Source organism: Oryctolagus cuniculus, chromosome X (genome assembly GCF_051225735.1).
Source record: "Oryctolagus cuniculus isolate XC-2025 breed Fujian yellow rabbit chromosome X, ASM5122573v1, whole genome shotgun sequence".
Classification (NCBI taxonomy): domain Eukaryota; kingdom Metazoa; phylum Chordata; class Mammalia; order Lagomorpha; family Leporidae; genus Oryctolagus; species Oryctolagus cuniculus.
The window spans coordinates 51,758,354-51,781,618 of NC_142888.1; the positions used below are offsets into that span (position 1 = coordinate 51,758,354).

General features: G+C 48.8%; 1 protein-coding gene across 11 annotated transcripts in view; it reads left to right on the forward strand.

Annotated features, from left to right (window-relative positions):
* NHSL2 (NHS like 2) overlaps nucleotides 1–23,265 on the forward strand; it is a 304,501-nt gene that overhangs the window by 207,662 nt on the left and 73,574 nt on the right. Inside the window, exon 1 of one of the 11 annotated variants that reach the window (XM_089324268.1) lies at nucleotides 3,085–3,234. The exons of 7 other annotated variants lie outside the window; for them this stretch is intronic. In XM_089324268.1, the coding sequence (XP_089180394.1) occupies nucleotides 3,168–3,234 (67 nt within the window). In that variant the 5' untranslated portion in view covers nucleotides 3,085–3,167. Of the gene's footprint in view, nucleotides 1–3,084; nucleotides 3,235–16,245; nucleotides 16,810–23,265 lie in introns of those variants that run through there. 3 more of the 11 variants (XM_008272793.5, XM_089324269.1, XM_089324267.1) reach the window with 3 other exon arrangements.

The window sequence follows — 23,265 nt, forward strand, 5'->3', positions numbered from 1 at the left end:
ACATCCTCACATCAACTTTAGATGATAAAAAGCAGTATGATAGAGAAGGTGCTGAATTCAGAGACTGCCAGGGGTCTGAATCTTGACTTCCTTATTTACTGGTTGGGTTCATTTAGACATGTGAAATGTGTGATCCCCAGCAGCAAACAGAATAGAGAGGCCTAGTGAAAAAAGACCTCCAAGAATTTACTAGAGCTGTGGCCCAGGAGAGACACTAGTGCCTGGGTGAGAACACCTCCAGGGGCTGTGTGAGGAGAGGTAGAGCTGCAGTGGGGCTTACACAGAGGGAGGAGGAGGTGAAACACAGGACACAGGGTGTAGATTTCCTGTATGAGAAGTTCAGATGAGAAGAGGAAACAGGAATGATGAGGCAGAGGGAACACAGGCACAAAGAAGGGGTTCTGTGTCTACTGTTTTGTTTTGTTTTGTTTCATTTTGTTTTTTCTCTTCTGGAAACAACTTGAGCTCATGTATAAGCCCAGAGTGAAGAAGCCAGTAGAGACCTTAACTAACCTGCCTTGCTTCTCTTAGCCTCTTTTTGGGAATATGTAGAGTGGATTGAACTAACAATATCTACCTAGCAGGGATATTGTGAGGAGGAGCCACACTGATGGCTAATAAAACTGCTTTGAGAAGGGGCTTCTGTAGTTTTGGTCATGTTCAACTTCCTGACTGGGGCAGTGGACACACAGGTATGTCCCCTTTGGGGCCATTCACTCATTTCTTATGCCCAACCTTCCCATCCCCTTACTCTTCAAACACTTCCAAAACATGCCTGTTTCTATCCAGGCTTCCTCACCTCGTCCCTGGAAATACACAACCCAATCAAAATCAATTTTGTTTGACTTTCAGGATGTCCCATGCGTTTTAGAATCACCTCAAGATGTTGTGGTTCTGTCTTCCAGCCACTCTAAACTTTTTTCAGTCCACATTTACCATCTCAAATCTACCAAGACTCATACCTAGGACCTCTCACAAGTAGATAATAGAGCAAGGACCAATTGCTGCCCAAACTTTAATTTCTCACTTAGCACCTTCCAGATTTTTACCACCTTCATAAATCTTCATGATTTTTACCATTTTCACAAATCTGTTTTTCCAAAATGCTTCACACTTGCTATGGGACCTCCATTTCCCAAGTCCTCTTTTCTGACCTCAGATGGGTCTGCTTGGAGGCCTCCTGCCACATTCCACAGGGAGCTGCAAAATCCGAGCATGGATCACACCATTCTGTGATTTCTCTGTGTTATTATCTGTCTCCTCTTCGAGGCTGGGGGAGCCTGAAATGAGTAGATAGAGAGATGTTTGTAGAACCATTGAAGCAAATTGAAGAGACTCTTGAAAGCCAGGGCCCAGCAGGAGACCTTCTTAGTAGAGGTCATATTCCAAATAGTTAGCAATTTGACCTTGCCTTTCTATGTCTGGCCAACCCTTCTTAACCCCTCATGACCCAGTCCACACATCACCTCTTCTGGGAAGATACCCCAGCCCTTCCAGGCTTCCCATAGCAAGTGTGAAGCATTTTGGAAAAACAGATTTGTGAAAATGGTAAAAATCGTGAAGATTTATGAAGGTGGTAAAAATCTGGAAGGTGCTAAGTTTCTCTTGGGTATGCCCACAACACTATTGCACCTTCTCTGTGTTCTCATGGTCTGTCTATGTGTCAGTGACCCCTCCTATACAGTGACTTTCACCTCTGTATCCCCAACACTAGTGTAGAACCTGGCCACAGCAGGTCTCTTGGGAACTGTTGAAAGAATACCAAAATGACTGAGTGAATGAGTGGGTGGATTACAGATATATAAATTGCACTTTTGACCTCGTGCCTCAAAGTCAGAAAGTGCTGTTTTCTGAGTGGCACAGTCCTCCAAGTCTCCCAAGCTGAAGCCCTAGCCAGAACCACACCCACAGTATTTGGTGGCTGTGACTAGGACAGTCCCCATGAGCACAAGTCGGGTGACATCAGCACTGAGCAGTAGGATCCGCCTAAGTAAGTGAAGTCACTCAAGACTGTCTAGCTCTGGCAGAGCTGATTCCAGGCGCCACAGCCCTGCCTCATTGCCAGGCTGCTGGGGCTGGAACGGGCTGCTGAGCCAGCACCACCTGCCCTGTGTCACTTATCCCACAGGGCTGCAGCACTCGCAGCCAGCAGCTGCGTGGTGTGTGTATGTGTGTGTGAGAGTGCAGCGCATAGATTTACTGTGGGACTCAGGGAAGGAGCCCTCTCATTGGCTGAGGAGGGTCCCAGTTCCAGTCTGAATCTCTGGGCTTCTGGCTCTGCCCTCCCCTGGGAAGGCAAAGCAGGCGAGGGAGGGGAGAGTGGAGCAGGGCTTCAGGTGTATCCGACAAGGAAGCAGGTACGCCTAGTGGCCGCACTGGGCATTCCAGAGAAATCTGGCTGTGCTAGCTCCAAGCCTGCAGCCAGGCAGCCTGCCTCATGCTCTGCCCTAGGTTTCTGTCAGGACTGAAGCTCAGCGCCCATTGGCAGCTGTCACTTACAGAACTGGATCCATCCCCCAGTGGAGCAGAGAGCTGTGTCACTTAGAATTCCTGGGTAGCACATTCCTTCACTGGTCCCTGTCACATTCCCGGATTAGGCTCTGTTATTGGCCCCTCGCTCCTGCAAGCTTCTGCAGAGCGAGTGAGCAAGCGAGCAAGCAAGAGGCAGCAGGAATGACAGCGCTGAGAGCAGAGGCAGCCAGGGACGGTGAGGGCGGGCGAGTCGGGTCCCCTGAGGGCGCCCGCGCTGGCCCCGTCTGCAGAGGCAGATGAGATGGGGGCTACACTCGGGGCTCGCTAGGGTTCCTCTTGGAACCTGAGCTGCTCGACCTGAGTGGAGCACTGAGCAAGGGGAAGGGGGGAAGGGAGGGGGAGAAAGGGAGGCAGAAAGGGAGGGGGAGGGGGAGAGAGAGAGAGAGACTGTGAGAAGCTCCTAGCAGGCTCTAGTCCAAGTGAGAGGAGGGTCAGATCTGGGCAATTGTGTGCCAGGGGTACAAGTGGGGCTTGCAAGAGCCATGTGTGTGAGAAGCAAAGCTGAGGTGATGTAAGCACCTGGGGAGGAGCACAGGCGGAGGAGGAGGAGGAGGAGGTGGAAGAGGAGGAGGAAAAAGAGGAGGAGGAGGAGGAGGCGGCGGCAGCAGCTGCGGTGGCTGCCAGTCCAGAACAGAATGATGGGCAACTCTCACCACAAGCAACCGAGGAGTAAGAGCCAAAGCAGGATGCATTCAGCAACAGGTACTCTCTTGCCTTCCCTCCTTTTTCTGGGGCTCCTCCAGCTAGGGCCTCCCCAGCTGCTGCTACACAGGGCCCCCTGACCCTTGGCATAACTTGCAGGGGCTGGCAGGGGGCGGGGAGAAAGCCTGAGGGAGACGGAGACGTGGGTGAACTCCCAGCTCCCCTGCTCCTGTGCCAGCCTGAATTGCATAAGTCAGAGCTTCCTGAGCTGGCAGGGGCTGGTCCCTTCAGCAGCAACCCCGCGTTGCCTCTGGAGGGTGGCTGGAGTGTCAGGGAAGTGAGTTACCAACGTGCCAGTGACGGAAGTTTATTGCTAGGACTGTGCTTTCTCCCTGGATCCAGTAGGCAGGGTCTTGGAGTCATGCATGGCTTTATCCTTTAGGAGCCTCCTTTGTTATTCAAACCTTCGTCCTCCCCCAGCCCCCATCCCACCCGGCACATGCACACCTACACCTCTCCTGGCTCTACTTCATCTGCTGCATGCACGGAATGATCCAGACAAATCTGTTTCTTGCTGTGTAATGCCCTGCCCCCCACCTCCCTGCCCCAGCCCTGGCAGAGAGCTCTCCTCACTGCATGGGCAAGAAGCGCATTTGCCAGCATTGAGTTTGTTGCCCTCCTCTCCCTAGGTGCGCCCTGTTTAGCCCCTTGCCCCTCCCTAAACATGGACTCAAGGGCGGTGGCGTAGTTTCCCCCCAACTTCTTCCTGGTTGCTTACATTGTGGAAATCGGGGTCTGGAGACAACTTTTCCTAGCTCGCTTTTCCCGGGCGGTGCCAGAGTGATGTGGAAGCCACTTCTCTTTTCCCATTCACTTCCCAACTCTTTAAACTCCCACCTGCCCCTTGGCCCCTGGGAAGCAGCCTCCACTACTGCCTTTGATGAAGCCTCATGCTCTAGGGCCAGGACTACTTTCTCTCCATTCCCTATGTCCCTTGTCTTGATAATTCCCTCTCTCCTCCCTTCTCAGTGTCCCTCTTCACACAGAGAAGCTCAGAGTTCCCACTGTGCCCATCTGGGAGGCTCTGTTCCACCATTCAGGTCAGGGAAAGCAAGGGAAAGTTTTGGCCAAGTTTCACTCACGTTTACTACAAGAAAGCAATAAATGGATTGATGTCTTGCAGAAAGTGTGCCATGGTCAGGTTCAGAGGATTGCCCCTGCCTCCCCCTGGGAACTCAACTGGTCATGCAGTTGAGTGTGGTTGTCCAGGGTCTTCCAGTCGTAGGGGCAGTGCCCTCACAGTGTGTGGTGGGGAGGGAAGCTACAGGAAAGCAACTTGGGGTGTGCTGGCAGAAGGGGTAATTTACACTAGAACATGCCAGTTAGGATAGGGCTTTGTGTGGCCTCCAGGGGTGGGGCTGAATCTGGGCTCCTATGTTAGACTGAGCCAAAGACAGATTCTGAGTGTTGATCTATCTTTAGAATCTTTGGAGACACACTTTTCTAAGGCCACTTATTGGGAGGTTAATGGCTCAACCAGCTCCTCATAGCATCCTGCTTCTCTGCCACAGAGCTGGAGCCAGAGGCTCAGGGCCCACCGGTGTTACAGGGAGACACTTTGTACAGCCCTGTCCAGGAACCTCAAGATAACTTTCCACATCATTGCTGGTGCTACAGCTTAGGCCGGTTACTGGCTATCATTTGGTTTCTTAGACGTTGTTTTGCATCATCAATGCCAGCTCCATTTCTGGGTCATACTGGAGGCAGTAACAATTGAGAGCATCCTTTGGCAGCATAAGGAGGTAGCCTTCTTCTCCCCTCTCTCCCCTCCACCTCCTGGCCCTGACCTTCCCCCTACTCCTGCTCACTTGCCATTTCTAGGAGGTCCCAGAAGCCCCCCATGGAACATGGACTCCCCCTGGGATAAACTGGAGAAAGGAGATGATTAGCCTGCCACCCCCAGGCTGCTCACATGTTGGTCAAGGAGAGGAGACAAGCCTGGGAAATAATCGGAGTAACCTACCATAGGAGGTAGGTCTGTCCTGCAGGAAAGGTTTTGTGGAGGAAAAAGTATCTTTTTCTTCATCCACTCTTAAGTGTAAATGTCCTGTTGTCAGAGTGCTGCCTTAGACACGCATCTCCTCTCATTGTGTACCCTCTCCTTTAGCAGTCAAGGCCATGACCCAAGGAGACCACCTCCATATGCTTAACCTCCAAATCTCTATCTGCCCCTCCGACTAACTCAGCCAAGTGCCCCGTCTCCACCTGAATGTCCCACAAGTACCTCACACTCAGCTGAGTGATCTTGTGCCACCTTTTATGTGCTTGCTTCCTTTTCTATCTTCCACTTCCTCTTGATGACACCGCTGTCTTTCCAGTAACCCAAAATAGAAATGGGCAGGAGGAGGAAGGGCTCATCTTTCTCTTCTCTTTCTCCCTCACTTCGCGCTTAAAATTTCCACTCATCATCTGCCCATTCATTTGTTCAACAAGTATTAATTTGTCGATGTTTCTTCTGAGACTTGGCGGCCCTTCCTCTGAACCTAATGCCAATGTCCAAGTTCATCCAGCTCTGCCTCCATCTTTGACCTTCTCCTAGCATGCCTGACAAAGCCACCACAGTGATATGCCCTGACACTCTCTTGCTACTAACCCCAACCCTGGCTAATTTGGGGATAGGAGATCAACATTGCTCCCCAGGTATGGGGTGAGTCCCCAGGGGCCTACGGGATTATTGTAAGTGGCACAGAAAAAAAAAACTCTTTACTTTTCAGAGTTCTGTGTGTATTTTAATGTGTATTAGAAAAAAACATAACTAGTATATCAAACCTATGGTTTCCCATATATTTTTAATTAGCTCAATGTTAAATATTTTCAAAGTGAATCTTTCTGAATAAAATTATGAAGTAAATAATATTAAAAGTGGTACATAGAAAAATTGGGAAGCTGAGACAGCACTGCTTGAGGTTTGGGAAGCATCAATTTCTAGGGTAAAGTACATGTTCCTTAATACAACTTTGAGACCTTCCATGATTTAGCCCTATGTACTTCTTCAGTCTCACCTACTGTCATTTCTTACTTTAAATTTGGCAAATTCAGCCATCTTAAGTGACTTGGGGTTTCACAAATTCAGCATTCTCATGCTTTCTCAAATGCATCTTCCTTTCCCTGAAATACCTCCTTCACTCTCCATCTTCCGTCAAATTCTTACTCATCCGTCACAGCTCTATGTGGTGTCACCTCTTTGTGAGACCTTTTCTGACTGACCTCTTCCCTCCATACAAAATTCATTAACAGGGATCATCACTCCCTCCTATGAACTAATTTGGTACATTTTGTATAATTTTATTATCACAGTATTGTCATTTTTGTACATGTTATTGAATACTTATCTCCCCCAATGGAACAGGACCATTTCAAGGGCTACAACTTTACTACCAAAGAGCAGGAAAGAGCCATGAATCAAGACTCAGAGAGCTTTGGGGTGTTATAGTTCTTGACCATGAACTTGCAAGGTGATCTTAGTCAACTTATACAGCTCTGCTATTTCCAACCTTTGGCTAAAAAGAGCACACTCCTAGGGTGATTAGGAAGATGAGATATGAGAAGACTTTTAAAAAGTTGTGATTACGTCCCAAATGAAGAAAAATGATTATGATTGCAGATAGGGGAAACACTAAAGGCTTTTGTGCTGAGACTGGAGCCAGAAATGAGCCTGGTATGTTTGGGAGATGATGGAGAGCAGGCAGGTTGCGCTAAGCCCAACACCCAGTGAAATAAGGATGATAGTGAGAGTGGGGTGAGTCAACTCCAGTGTGTGGAAGCCTCATCCAACCTCAGAGTATGGGTTGCCTTAAGACTGAAAGGTCTGGGAGCTGGCATTATGGTACAGCAGGTTAAGCCATCGCAGTCTGAAACTCTGGCGTCTTGGATGCGAGCACTGGGTTTTAGTCCCAGCTGCTCCACTTCCAGTCCAGCTCCCTGCTAATGCACATGCGGAAGCAGCAGAAGACAGCCCAAGTACTTGGGCCCCTGCCACTCATGTAGGATGCCAGGATGGAGTTCCTAACTTCTGACTTTGGCCTGGACCAGACTTGGCTGTTGTGGACATTTGGAGAGTGAACCAGTGCTTGGAAGATCTCTGTCTCTCCTCTATCACTCTGCCTTTCAAATAAATAAAAATAAATCTTAAAAAAAAAAGACTGAAAGGCCTGTGTGCCATGCTCATGAGTTGGAATTAATTTCTCTCCAACTCTTATAGTCTCTTATACCTCTTGAATAAGTGTGTCTTTGCCATCCTATGAATCTGCATGTGACAGGGTGGGAGACTGTGCTAGTGCGACTATAACTATACAACACGTGCATATGTTGTTGCATGTATGAACCATCTACTTGAACTAGTATCCCACAGAGAAGGGAAAGGAAACCAATAGCCATCATGCATCTATTATATGCCAGCACTTTTCTTATTTAAGTTCATTATTTATTGTTTTTGAAAAGCCAAGTGAGAGAGAAAGAGAGAGATCTTCCATATACAGGTTCACTTCCAAAGTGATCCCAACAGCCAGGTCTGGGTCAGGCTGAAGTCAAGAGTCAAGAGCTCTACCCTGATCTCACACATGGGTGGAAGGTACCCAAGTACTTGGGCCACCATCTGCTGCCTTCCCAGGTGCATTAGCAGGGAGCTGGATAGGAAATTGAGCAGCAAGAGCACGAACTGGCACCCTGATATGGGATGCTGGAGTTGCAAGCAGCATTTAACCTTCTTTGCCACAACACTGGCCTCTAAATCAGCACTTAACTCTTGGAACAACTACCAGGCAGGGATTATTGATACCACATTACAGATGAAGAAACTGAGACCCAGAGGGAGAGCTGCCTGTTGGTCTGATAACAAGGAAGATGCAGATTGGAGCACGAGTCTGTTTGACTGTCAAGCCTGTGCCTATTGCACCATGCTGTGTCCTTCTCAGCATCTGTGGCAGGAGTTAGTAACCCTGGAGACCGGGTGTGGTGGAAGGCAGGGTCTGTGGCTCTGTTCTGGTAGGGTTGGCAAATCTCTATAGCAACAAATACTGCAATGCCCAGCCTGGTAGCAGTCCCACCATATGTCTGTTTGATGGCATGTTTTATATTGTTGGAATTATTGAACTCATTGGAGGCTTTGTGTTGGGTCCAAAAGCTCGAGCTGGGGGAGTTCCTGTGCTAGGAATAGTAGAAGATTCTTGATTTGAAGCCTAAACCAGATACTGAGACACTCCAGAACAGACAGAAGTGGCATGCTGCTGGTTTCCAGCATCACACTTCCCCCAAGCAGCCACACTGTGAGCAAGGTGACCTGCACACCTGTGCTGCAGGATATGATTGAGTTCACCATTGTGTCATCTATAGCTAAACAAAAATGAGGAAATAATATCACTGCATTTGTAAAGCATTTTTGTAACTGACCCAACCCTTTCATCTTCAAAAGTTTTTTGAATTCTCACCATGCTTGATTTCAGTATGATGGAGGCTACTGTTGCAGAGACTCATAATGGAGTCACTTGACCCCTCTCCTCTAGGTGATCTCTTCCAAAAACATATTTCATAACCTGACTTAATGAGCCCATTGGAAGGTATGAAACAAGTTAAAATTCTAGGTCACCAAATAAAATGTTTTCTGGTGTTCCTTGCTTCCCACAATTGAGAGATGTGTTGGTGGCAGTGCCCAAGTCCTGAGGGCTGGTGCCAATCATGATACAAGTGTACTTCGAAAAGTTCATGAAGGAGCCAGCATCGTGGCACAGTGGATTAAGCTGTGGCCTGCAATGTCAGAATCCCATATCGGTGCCAGTTCAAGTCCCATCTGCTCCACTTCCCATCTAGTTCCCTGCTAATTCACTTCCGAAAGCAGTAGAAGATGGCTCAATTCCTTGGGCCCCTGCACCCACTTGGGAGATCCATATGAAATTCCAGGCTCCTGGCTTTGGCCTGGCCCAGCTCTGGCCATTAGAGCCATTTGGGGAGTGAACCAGCAAATGGAAAATTCTGTGTGTGTGTGTGTGTGTGTAACTCTGCCTTTCAAATAAATAAATGAATCTCTTTTAAGTTTGTAAAGAAATGGAGTTAAATGATAAGTTTACTTTGATTCCAAAAGATTGAAATCTATGCATACAAGTGTCTTCAAAAAGTCCATGGAAAAGCATGTTATGAAAAAAAACCTAGGAGTGGATCTCAAATTTTTTTGCATCAAAATAAATTTATTTTTTAGCAATTCTTATTTATTTGAGAGAGATCACTTAGATAGATGATAGATGCTAGATATATAGATAGATATCGGATTGATAGAGTAGACAGATGATACATACATACATACATACATATATACATACATAAATTTGAGAGAGAGAGGTCATTTCCCCAAATGCCTCCAACAGCTGGGGACTGTCCCCGCTAAAGCCAAAACCCTGGAACTCAATCCAGGTCTCCCAAGTGCTTGGCAGGGACCCAAGTACTGAACCATTGCTTGATGCCAACCAGGGTCCATATTAGCATGAAGCTGGAATTGGGGACCAGACCTGAACTCAAATCCATGTACTGTGATATCAGATGTGGATGCCCCAAGGAATGTCTTAACTGGTAGGCTAAATGCCTACAGCAACCATTGTTTTAATTTCATTTTTCCAGGAACTTTTTTTGAAAGATTTATTTATTTATTTGAAAGAGTCACACAGAGAGAGAAGGAGAGGCAGAGAGAGAGAGAGAGAGAGTGGTCTTCCATCTGCTGGTCCACTCCCCAGTTTGCCACAATGGCCAGAGCTGAGCCTACCTAAAGCGAGGAGCCAGGAGCTTCTTCCAGATTTCCCATGTGGGTGCAGGGGCCCAAGAATCTGGGCCATCTTCTGCTGCTTCCCCAGGCCATATCAGAGAGCCGGATCAGAAGTGGAGCATCTGGGACTCTAACTGGTGCCCATATGGGGTGCCAGTACTGCAGGCCACAGCTTTACCCGCTATGCCACAGCACCAGCCCCTCCAGGAACTTTTAAAGTCCCCTCATGGTCTCACATTTCCTGGGCCAGAACTAAAAGTAAGCAAAAAGAAAAAAAAAAGGAGATATTTTTAAAAAAAAAGTACAATGGCCACCCTAATGTCAAATTACAGGGGACTAGCCAAGTAAATATGGTGTATCCAATCTCACTGAAATATGGTGGAGCCACTAAAGAGCTAATTATGAAAACTATTGAGCAACATGGACAATGCTTCTAATAAAGTATAATAGACAAGAGGCACAATGCAAAACTGTATCTGTGCTGAGCTTTACAATCCTATAAAAAGTATGTCTGCACATGGTCAAGAACAGGAAGAGAACTGTGAAGAAATCAAAATTTGATTGATTGTGGGTAGCAGGCTTGCTGATTTTTTCTTTCCCTTAGATTTCAATTAATGTTGTTATAAAGTTGTTTGTACAAAGAATAATAAAAGCCATTAACATATAGAACAATTACACTGGCAAATCATTTTTTTTGTCAAGCTGAGAGACTGAATCCTCATTTCCCTGAGCCAGCAAACACACTTGGAAGACATCAATACAAAATTAGGTTTCTTTCTTTGTGGAAAGAAGCAGCTACAAGGACTGGGGAGATGTAGCCAACACAGTGTGGGAAGCCCTGCATCTGAACTCGAGCTCAGGCCCTTACTTTAGGTCTCTAGAGGAAGTTATTTCACCACCACCCCCACCCCACCCCCTTAGCCTTAGTTTCTTCATCTACAATGTGAAGATAACAACATGCACTTCCAACTTGAAGGGCTGTGATCAGGTGCAAATGACCCTGGATGTTTTCAAGGGCCTTGTGAGGTGTAAAATACTGGACAAGTTAAAGCTTTATCATGTTGTGAAGTGTACAAATACTTTGAAACAAGGCCCTACTATGATTTGGATGTCCCCCAAAGGTTCAAATGCTAGAAGTGTGGACCTCAGTGTGACAATGTGGAGAGGTGATGGAAACTTTAAAAAGGGACCTCGTGAAACATAGTTAGGTCATTAGGGGTGTACCCTCAGAAGGAATTAGCATAGACTGCAGTTAGTTTTGAGAGATGAGTTGTAAAAGAACAAGCCTAGCCCCTAGATCCCTCTGGCTTCCTGTCTCGCCATGTGATCTCTCCCTCTTACATGCACCCCCACCATGATACATCTGCCATACTGTAATATAGCCAGGGGGGCCTCACCAGAAATCAAACACATGAGGCCATCTGATTATGGAATTTCGTCTTCCAAAATTTAGCTAAAGAGCCTCATTTCTTTTTTAAAAATATTTATTTATTCATTCATATATTTGTTTGTTCGAAAGTCAGGGTGATAGCCGGCGCCGCGGCTCACTAGGCTAATCCTCCACCTTGCGGTGCCAGCACACCGGGTTCTAGTCCCTGTCGGGGCGCCGGATTCTGTCCCGGTTGCCCCGCTTCCAGGCCAGCTCTCTGCTGTGGCCAGGGAGTGCAGTGGAGGATGGCCCAAGTGCTTGGGCCCTGCACCCCATGGGAGACCAGGAGAAGTACTTGGCTCCTGCCATCGGCTCAGTGCGGTGCGCTGGCCGCAGCACTCCAGCTGCGGCGGCCATTGGAGGGTGAACCAACGGCAAAGGAAGACCTTTCTCTCTGTCTCTCTCTCTCACTGTCCACTCTGCCTGTCAAAAAAAAAAAAAGTCAGGGTGACAGAGAGAGAAAGAGAAAGACTTCCACATGCTGGTTCACTCTCCAAATTGCCTACAAAGAACCAAGGCTGGGCTAGGTCGAAACCAGGAGCCCAGAACTCCATCCTGGTCTCCTGCAGGGATGGCAGGAGCTACCTCACAAGGCGTATTAACGGGGAGCTGAATTGGAGTAACTAAGACTTAAACCATCACTCTGATATGGGATATAGGCAACACAAGGAACAGCTTAACCCACTGTACTACAGCACCTGCCTCTACTTCTTTTCTGTATATATTATTCCTCCTCAAGTATTTTGTTGTAGCTACAGAAAACAGACTGATACAGGTGCTATTCTCCACTATCCCGCTTCAGTTGACAGAAAGGCCAGCCTGAGTCTGCGCTGCCGAGCCTTTGGTGAAAATCTTAATTTCTCTCAACAGCAGATTTTCTATTTCAAAAGTCAATCTCTTGGCCGGCACCGCGGCTCACTAGGCTAATCTTCCGCCTTGCGGCGCCAGCACACCGGGTTCTAGTCCCGGTCAGGGTGCCGGATTCTGTCCCGGTTGCCCCTCTTCCAGGCCAGCTCTCTGCTGTGGCCCGGGAGTGCAGTGGAGGATGGCCCAGGTGCTTGGGCCCTGCACCCCATGGGAGACCAGGAAAAGCACCTGGCTCCTGGCTCCTGCCATCGGATCAGCGCGGTGCGCTGGCCGCAGCGCGCCGGCCGCGGCGGCCATTGGAAGGTGAACCAACGGCAAAGGAAGACCTTTCTCTCTCTGTCTCTCTCTCTCACTGTCCACTCTGCCTGTCAAAAAAAAAAAAAAAAGTCAATCTCTTGTCAGATTTTCCCAGAGCATAGAGAGCGGACTGTGAGGTCGCAGGAACAGGATGAGGCTTCCAATTACCCCACGCCATTCAGGTGGGGGGTGTCCTCTGAGTCCTGTTTCTGGCATTTGGGGAGGGAGATGACACAGAGTGACCCCTGGGAATTCCTTCTGTGGAATTTGTAGGACTGGCCTCGGCTGAGGGTGATGCCATTCAGACCTTTAAAGCCTGTCTCAGAGAAGGGCCGTGTCCTCTTTGTGCACCATGCAGGAAATAAAAGGCACGTGCCATCTCTAGCACCCTGCTCCTTGAAAAAGTTGAGACCTCTTTTGGTGGCTACATAAGTGAGAGTCATGATCTACAGAACCGAAAAGCAACCTGCTCGTTCTGAGGGTGAAGATAGCTCCCCACTCCCAGCACTGTCAGGCTTCTACCCTCCCAAACATGTTTTAGTTAGAGAGACAATAGGAGGGATACTAGAAAACAGATCAGCTCCAACAGCTCATCTTCTCTTGAGCTAGGCAGTAGTCTAAGCACTTTGCAGATGTTAACTCATTTAGTTCACACAACTTTGTGGCTACAGGTACATTTCATATCTCATAAAGGGAATATACAGATTGGAAGGTAGGGAGTTGGGGGCCATGTTGTGGTACTTCAGTTAAAATGCCACTTGGAATGCCCACATCTGATATCAGTGTGCCCAATTTGTGTCCTGGCTCCATTTCCAGTTCAGTTTCTGAGAAAGTCATACCCTGGGAGGCAGCAGGTTAGTGGCTTGAGTGCTGGCTGGTGTGGGCATTTGTGGATGGGATGGAAGATTCTCTCTCTCTCTCTCTCTCTCTCTCTTTCTTCTTCTTCTTCTTCTTCTTCTTCTTCTTCTTCTTCTTCTTCTTCTTCAAATAAAGAAATTTTAAAAGTTTAAACAGATTTCTGGGGCCAGCACTGTAGCACAGCAGGTTAAGCTGCCACCTGTGATAAAAGCATCCCGTATGCGCACAGATTGGAGTCCTGGTTGCTCCATTTTTGATCTAGCTCCTTGCTAATGCACCTGGGAAAGCAGCAGAAGATGGCCCAAGTGCTTGGGCCTCTGAAAACCATGTGGGAGACCTAGGTGGAGTTCCTGGATCCTGGATTTGGCCTGGACCAGCTTCAGCCATTGTGGCCATTTGGGGAATGAACCAGTGGAAGATATCTGTATCTCTCTGAATCTCTCTCTCTCTCTCTCTCTCTCTCTCTGTCACTCTGCCTTGCAAATAAAAAAAAAGAAAAAAGAGATGAGAAATTATAGATTATGTTACTGTTTATATATTATTAGTGGAGACTCAGATGGGTTAAGTAACTTTCCCAAGGACACACAGGCAGTAAGTGATGATGCTGGGATCTGAGCCCAGGCAGTAGGGTTCCTAAGTTTATCTTCATGTTTTGAAAGATGTATTTATTTATTTGAAAGGCAGAGTGACAGAGAGAGAGAGAGAGGAAGAGACAGATACAGAGGGATCAATACTAATGCCTGGACTCCATCCTCCAGAAGTTTCGGTCCAGCTGGTGTGAGATGGAGTTCCCCTTCAGGGAGTATTTAGGGTGAGACAAAACGGCAGTTTCCACAGAAGCCCCTCAACTTGAAAACACACGCATCTCTTCCATCCTGACAAACATCACTCCCATCCGTAGCTCTGCCTCTGCCTCCACCTATGGCTCTGTCTCTTTCCTCTCTAACCACAGCCAGACTTCCTGAGAGGGATATCCACTCCCCTCCCATTTCCCTCCTTCACCTGTTGCAGTCTGGCCTCTGTGAAGGCATCCTTGCCAAGGTCACCCCCTCAGAGTTGCCAAAGCGAACATTCACTGCTTGGGCCCCAGCCCACTTTGATTCTTGAATGTAGTACTAACCATTCATTGCTCCTAGAAACTGGCTCTCACCTAGCCTCAGGGACACAGTGCGTTCTCCTTGTCTGGACATTCTCCTTCAGTCTTTTTTTTTTTTTAGATTTTTTTTTAATTTTTTGACAGGCAGAGTGGACAGTGAGAGAGAGAGACAGAGAGAAAGGTCTTCCTTTGCCATTGGTTCACCCTCCAATGGCCGCCGCGGCCGTCCCGGCACACTGCGCTGATCCGATGGCAGGAGCCAGGTACTTATCCTGGTCTCCCATGGGGTGCAGGGCCCAAGCACTTGGGCCATCCTCCACTGCACTTCCCTGGCCACAGCAGAGAGCTGGCCTGAAAGAGGGGCAACCAGGACAGAATCCGGCACCCTGACCGGGACTAGAACCCGGTGTGCTGGCGCCGCAAGGCGGAGGATTAGCCTAGTGAGCCGCGGCGCCGGCCAATTTATTTATTATTTATTTGAAAGTCATAGTTACACAGAGAGAGAAGGAAAGGCAGAGAGAGAGAGGTCTTCCATCTGCTGGTTCACTCCCCAGTTGGCCACAATGGCTGGAGCTGCGCCGATCTGAAGCCAGGAGCCAGGAGCTTCTTCTGGGTCTCCCACATGGGTGCAGAGGCCCAAGGACTTGGGCCATCTTCCACTGCCTTCCCAGGCCATAACAGAGAGCTGGATCGGAAGAGGAACAGCCAGGACTCGAACTGGTGCCCATGTGGGATGCCGGCACTGTAGGCGACAGCTTTACACGCTATGCCACAGCGCCGGCCCCCTCTGCTTCAGTCTTTTTGGTTGGCTTTTACACCAGGCCATACAAATGTGTTCTGAAGGCGGGGGCTTCCAGGCACCCAGGGGTCCGACCCTCAGACTGGAGAGGATTGTCAGTGCAAGGGTGGTTCCTCCCAGGGGAGCTTCCTAACACCTTCCCACAAGCTACTTCCACATCTCTGTCTCTCAAAGACAGAAATGAGAAGCCCGCTCACACTAGGTATCTCGCATTCTGGGAGTATGAATTAGCGATGCCTCCTTTCTGTCGTATTAGAAGACAGGTACTGGGATATGGGCTCTATCCACAGCCCACGATCGTGTTACCAGTGTAGTCGTTCAGTACCAAGTACCAAAGGAGGCCCTGTGTAACCAGTTTCCAGCATGTGTGACTTGTTTCCTGGGTATCTGTCCTTCTAAACATACAAGATGTTCTCTGTGTTTTAAAGGCAGTGACTCTCTTGTGCTGTGCATCCTGGGAAATAGGCTTTGATAGAATCTGCAACCTTTTGGCTGGAGTGAAGATGCTCCCGGAGAGGCCTAACGTAGGGCTCTCCCAACACTGTGGAGAGCAAGGGTGGATGCCAAGTCGCAACATTCCCTAAGCATTGGGCCTTGGGAAAAAGCCCCTTCCCTCCTTTTTTGAGCCTCAGTTTCCCCCCTGTGAAATGGGACTGGTCGTCATTAGCTCCTACGTGTGATGAGGAGAATAGCAGAGAACCTCTGCATTCTGTAGAGTAGGCCCTTGCTTTATGGTTGTGAAATTGCATAGAATTGCATCCAGCCATAGTTCACAGAATCGGTCCAGGCCAAGGGAGAAAGTGTGTGTGTGTGTGTTTGTGTGTGTGTGTGTGTGTGCAGGAGAGACTTGCAAAAAACAAGGCCTATCTCTGTGCACGTTTCTCCTCTGGGAAGGAAGGGGCCCGCGCGGTGACAATAGACCAGGGGCGCTGACTCAGACAGCCAGTTCCTGTTCATTTCCCTTCGCCACAGGACAGCAGCTGAGCGGGAGCTCAACCCTCCGTGCAGCTCTGAGTCGGGCCTGTGGCTGAGAACCTTACCCAGAGAAAGATAAGCTCGACTCACGGCTCCCTCGCTGGGCCGCAGTGACTGGGCTGCTGACAGGACTTGTGTGGCTCTGGATCGAGGGCCAGGGGTGGGAAAGAAGAGAGAGGAACTTCACTCTTTGAATCCTGAGTTGGTTTCGCTGCGTTGGGCTGCCCAGGAACAACCACACCAGGCAACAGAGCATGTGATTAATGGGCCAAATTGACCCAGGCAGGATGCTGGGAAACAAGGTTTAGGAAGAGTCCTTGGGCGCCCCCTGAGGAGCCTGGGGACAGGGTTCAGAACAGCGTGGAGCCCAGCAGCTCCTTGCCCGCCGTGTGGGCTCACCACACAGTTCTGTCTTGCATGAGGAGTTGCTGGAGGTGGATTCTTGGTTATCCACACCGCTAGGATGGAGAGAGCAGAGTCTGTCGCTGTCTTCTGGAGCCGGGGAGGTGAGTGGTTGTGGGAGGAGGGTCGTGCGCTCAGTGGAGGGAAAAAGGGACAGAATTGGGGCTGGAGGAGGAGCTTTCTGCACTGGGAGCTGTGCTGTGGCAGCCTGGGCTGACTTGAGAGGGAGTGGGTCCCTAATTACTAGAGGTGTGCCAGGGGATTCACTCGGCGGGGGGGGGGGGGGGGGGGAGGTGGATGTGATCACATCCCAACCCTGATGTTCTGGGCTAGGAAAAGTGACTGAGGAAGTCTGTGTGTGTAAGAACTACTACATCTCCTGTTGTCCGTAAGTTGACTTAACATGAATTCTGGGAACTTGGTCCTTGGATTCCCATCTTGGTGCTCTGCCTCCTGGGTTCCTGCAGAAATGCCGAATTTGCTTTCGCAATCCCAAAACCCCCCTCCGGGGGAGGGGGCGGATAAGGAGAGGCAGGAAAAAGGTGTGTACCACGGGTCGTCTCTGCTCACAGATCACTACTACTGAGGCACCAAGTCCTTTGTAGTCACGGGTAAAGCCAGACCTGTGATTCTCACAATAAAGCAGGATCCATCTCAGGGTCCTGTGCCATAGGACTTCTGTGAAGAGAATAAGACAGAGTAGGGGACGCGACTTGAAAATGTCTGGGAAGCTACTGTTGCAGTTGCAGCGGTATGTGGCAGGAGAGACCGTGAACCCGTGCTATGTCTCTGGGGTTCCAGGTGGCCCTTTATGGCAACAGAACACTCAGAAAAAGTTTGTGATTAAAGCAACTAGAAAACAGAGCCGTGAGACCAAACACAAAGTCGCGGGAGGACCACGTGCTTCTTGGCGTGGAGAAGAATTGGAGGAAAGCTGTCTTTGGTCTTAAGGTCTTTGAGGGGTTTCACAGGGTGAAGGGAGTACATGGGGTCTGAGTGGGATCTCAGGTGGCAGAGCTGAGACCTGTGCTCAAGAAGAAACTTTCAGACAGATTCTCTGTGGTTGCAATAGGCTGCCTTGAAGAGGAGGTAAGGGATGGGTGCCTTTGGACAGGTCGCCTTTTCCGACTCACAAATGAGCCTTTGAGAAGCCAAGGGCATGGGGGATGGGGCCCTGCCTTCTTCCCAGGGAGGGGGAGAGGGAAGGAGGGGCCACTGTACCTGGCATGGAGGCCCGGCCCCACCCCGACCCCTCTTCCCACCTCCACAACCTGATCCGAGTACCCTCCTGATGGACCCCTGTGTCCACTCTGTGGCCCATCCACCCTGAGAGCAGAGCAAGCCTCTGAATAACAGAACCAGAGGCTGACAATCCTCCAGTGCTCTCCCATTGCCCGCTGGTGGAAGTCCGGATTTTATTTCTCTTCTCTATTACCTCCCTTCTACTCTCTAAGCACAGAGCAGGGATAAGATCGTTTCTCACTCTCACATAGCTCTGACATTTCATAAATCTATGTCCTAGACAAGTGGAAAGGGCTATATTTAACCTTCCGTCTTGTAGCTTTGACTGGAGGGACTTGCTTCAGGCACTGCCTTCCAACGCGATGGGAGACCGGTGGTTGCCTTTGTTCTCTGCCAGCCGAGCCCAGCCGCAAGCAGCCATAGAGGACACAGGCGCCTCCCCCTCTGATGAGAGAGAACAGGCTGCTTGGCCAGGCCTCTGCCCAGAGCCTACAACATCCCCTCTGTCTCTCAGTGAACAAAGTTCCCATCCCACCCTCTGAAATGACCCCCTCGACTTTCTTGTCTACAAATACTTGGAAGTCTCCTCCTAACCCTATGGAATAAGCGCAACCATGAGACAGATGGCCTAGAGGAGTGGGCCCAAGTTTAGGAGGAGAGGGAGCAAGAAATTGTGTTGGCACAGGGTCTGGATGTGCCTCAGAGGGGGAGGGGAAGCAATGCTAAATAAGGAGAAGCCAGACTGGTCCTGGAAGATTTTCATGTATTGCCTCGTGTGAGCCACACAACTATCCTATGAGATACTGCTAACATTGCCCATAGTATAACCCAGTGAGGAGGCTGGGGCTCAGAGGAGTAAAGGAACTCATCCAAAACCACACAGCTAGCTAGAAAGTGACAGAACTGGCACTGAACCTAGGCTCGTCAAACTTGAAAGCTTCCTGGCTTTGCCCAGTCCCTGGATGTGTCTGTCTCCATGGGCACCACCCTTTGCAGCAGTTCTGATGTGTCGGCCTCCCTCACTTCCTTGAGATGCTTTTGCAAACCACTGAGCCCTTGGCAGGCTCTTTTCACATTGCCTACCTACATCAGGTCTCGGGCCCACTGCAACCTCTACCCCTAGCTGAGGAGCCCAGCCCAGTAGTATCTGCTCTTGAGCTTCATAGGCTGGCTTCTTCCATGTTTGATTCTCTTCTGCCTTGCAGTTACCAGTAACAGCCCCTGGGACCAGTAGCCTGACACAATAAGCTATATACTGTTTTTGCCTATGTCTGTCTCCTGGAGTACTAACATGAGCTCCTAATGCAGCCTTGGGCAAAGTATGTCCCTCCTGTGGCCTCAGTTTCCCCAGCTGTTTAGTGGGAAGATAGGAACATCTATTCGGACCCTTCCAGGTTCAAGAGTCTAGGAGCATCAGAGTCTTGCCCTGTCCCCAGCCTCACACCCACTACTTTCTCCCCCACAGTGCTGAGGTTTGGAAACCTTCAGTGAGCCGCGCGATTGTTCCAGAGAGCCAGTAACAACCACATGAGTCGGAATCTGTATTGCTTACCAACTGTTTTCACAGTCAGCAGGGTAGCAGGGAGGAGACTCCAAGGTGATTAATGGTACATGGTACAGCTTTAAAGAACATTGAATTACATGGTGAGAAAATGATTCTCTTTTCCTTCTCTTTCCAGCTTTCTGGGGACATCAAGGAGAAAGTCTCAGTGTGGTGCTATTCTTCATCCTCTTTAGTGCTTGCTAATCTTCTTTCCTAACAAAGCAGAGCAGGCCTTAGGCTCAAAGACATTGACAGGCAACAATATCTACATGAAATTTAATAATTATTCTGCTCTGTTTCCATTGTATTTCTTTCTGCAGCTACTTTCTAATTATGGCAAGTGATATTCCTTTTGTTTTGGTTTCTGGTTACCATATAAAGTTACTTTGAATGCAAATTTATTTAAGCAAAAAATTCATTTAGAGCAAAAGAGTAAGTGAATAGTAAATAGAACCTCTGGTGCCTAGAGATAGCAGAACTTGTTGAAGTGCTACCAAAATGGCTGAAGCTTGGCCAACACTGGAATGTGGCATGGGTTCAGCAGAAGTTTACTGAGTACTAGCTTCCTCAGTGTGGCACAGGAGGCCCTGCAGGATCTGCCCCTATTGTTGTCCCGGACTTCATTTCTATCTCCTGTCTCCACCCTACACTCTTTCATAACTTCTGGCTTGCTGGCCCCTCAGTCTGGAATGACTCTCCCACACCCCCTGCCCACCCATCAAACTCCAGCTCAGCCTTCAAGATTCATTTTAAATGGTACCTCCTCTCGGAAACCTTCCTTCAAATCCGCAGATTGAGTTTAGCTTAGCACCAAGTTCATGTCTGTATCATTAACATCCTTCACATTGCTGTAATTATTTGTTCACAGGCCTATATCTTCCATTCTTTTGGGTTCAAATGCATTTTATAAGGAAAAACTTGTAGGAAGGGAGGGAGTGAGGGAGAGAGAGAGGAATGTGACTGTGAGTGAAGCCTATGAACAGCAACTGGGCCCTAGGGACTGGTGCAGGTCCTGGGATCACTCAGAATGGAGGATTCCCAGATGCTGAGCCAGAGCCACAAACCTAGCCTGGGGACCACCATGTGGCGGGGAGCATTGCAGCTCACATGTGGGAAGTTTTCTGGGGTTCCTTGGAATCCACATCTGAAGTTTAAGGGTCAGGTGAGCTATTGGTTCAAGGGAGAAGTTGGGCTGCAAAACTATCCCAATGGCAGCCTCAACTGACCCCTGGGGGAGCTCTGGAGCCCAGCTGCCCCTTTAGAGTTGTTCTGATTTAGGGTGAAGGGACCAGTTCTTGGATGCAGGCTGCCCCCAAGGAGGGAGCATAGCCTTGGGCAAGGCAGGGCTGTCTGAGGGGGCAGCTGGACATTTCCCACAGAGGGCCAGCAACCAGCAGCACTCTTGGAGCTGAGGGAATGAAGAAGGTGTTCAGTTCCAAAGGGACATCTGAGTGGCATATCGGCCTGTCCCCCACAGGGGTCTAGGGCTTCAGTACTGGGGAAGCAGGCAGAAAGCAGTGATCAAGAATTGGTGGCTGAAAAGGTCTAGTAAATTCTTGTTAAAAGAATGAATGACTGGTTGTGATGTTCCAGTCTTACTGGAACTTACTGTACTTACAGGCAAGGAGGCTACAGAGACCAATAAGTCACAGGGAACTTCTGACATAATTGACACAACAGAAACGTAGAGATATGCTATTCCACAACACTGTGATGAGTGCTACATCGGGGCTACATACCAAAGACCGTGCTTCCTCATTACTTTGTTCCTGCTTCTCTTGGAAGCCTTATCATCTGACCCTTCCAACAACCCTCTGAGGCATGAAGAATTGTCCTCACAATTGAAAAGTGAGGCCCAAGGATTGGCTTTATTTTATTTTAAGATTTTATTTATTTATTTGAAAGGCAGAGTTACAGAGAGACAGAGAGAGAGAGAGAGAGAGAGGTCTTCCATCTGCTGGTTCACTCTCCAGATGGCCACAGTAACCAGAGATGCGCCAATCTGAAGTCAGGAGCCAGGAGCTTCTTCCAGGTCTCCCACATGGGTGCAGGGGCCCAAGGACTTGGGCCATCTTCTACTGCTTTCCCAGGCCATAGCAGAGAGCTGGATCAGAAGTGGAGCAGCCAGGACTAGAACTGGTGCCTATATGAGATGCTGGCACTGCAGGCAGCGGCTTTACCCACTACGCTGCTGTGCTGGCCCCCAAGGATTGGCTTTAGATCTAATTGCAGATCAGATCCCCCCAAGCCAGGATGATCCCCGCAGGGTCTGCTTTTGTAGCTCACGCCCTCTCCCCACCCCCCAGCCCTTCTCAAAGACCTGTGCAGCCCTTTGCAGTTTAAAAGGCGCTTATTACATACATTTCATCTTGACAAAGCCCTGTGAAACGGCAAAGTAAGGCTATCAGAAGGAAGTAGGTCTTCACCTTTATTTTCTTAACCTGCTTGAAGCAGCTATATTGAGATCATATTTATAACACTGACATTCTTTTTATTCTGGTTTCCTTTTCCTACACATTCTTAACCACCTGTGAAATTCTCCTCTTGCATTCATCTGTTCTTCCATATTATGTCTCCAAAGTGAGAAGCTTGTGATCAAAATCCGGTTAGTTACTTCTGAGCTGTGATGGGGGAGGGGTAGGAAATACAAGTTTTTCAAATTAGCCTTATCAAAAAAGAAAAACTTACTTGATTTTGAAAAAAATATTTATTTTCATTTATTTTAAAAGCAGAAGTCAGAGTCAGAGGGAGATCTCTTATGTGTTGGTTCACTCTCCAAATGCCTTCAACAGGCAGGTCTAAGCCAGGCTGAAGCCAGAAGCCAGGAATTCAATCTGGATTTCCCATGTGGGTGGCAAGGGCCCAAGTACTTGGGCCATCATCTGCTTCCTCTCAGGGTGTGCATTAGCAGGAAGTTTGAACCAAAGTGGGGCTGAGACTCGAACTCAGGCATTCTGATATGGGATGCGGGCATCCCAAATGGCATCTTAACTGCTGCACCAAGTGCCCCCCCTGACATTTTCTTAGTTTGAAGCATAAAGACATATTAAACCAGGAATTCCTCTGATTTTATGTGTGGTTAATTATCCTTGGAGAGAGTTTTGTTTCGGGAGGGGTGGTACAGTCTGAAGAAAAGGCCACTTAGAGGCAACTAAAACTCCCCTTCGTGGAGTGGAGTCTCAGCCCGCAGCCACTCCCTGCTCCCTCCCCACCCCACCAGGGATGTGCTCTCTTCCCTACCTGTGTGCCCATCCCCTTCCTCCTCAAACTCCAGGCCAAGTCCCTTTTTCCTCTTAATTCCATTCCCTGACTAAAACATTCCTCAAGACCTCCTTTCCTGTCAAGTGTCACTGAAGGCAAATCTTGAGGATGAACAAAAAGAATTATACCATCTCTCCAGTGGCTTTCATTGTGGTCCCGATGGTGCCAGAATTTCCCTAAAGCAAGGCTTTTCTCTAGGGTTCTCCTCGCAGCAGCTATCACACTGTGGTGAACCAACGGTTCCAAAGCAGAAAAATCTTCATAGGTTCCCAGCAAAAACAAAGATGCACTGTTGCTTTGCCTTCATTCCCCATCATTATCACAGGACTCTAATTAAAATGTCCTGTCTATTTGGAACTACCAAAATACCATGCTGGCCTCATTGGTTACATAAGGGGGCCCTCATTTCTACTCATTTCCTTTACTTCCTTGTAGGGAGCATGCAACAAGTAATAGGGAACCAAAGAAGAGCTCAGGATCTGCTTTGTAATTGAAAAATCAGCAAAGTGAATGA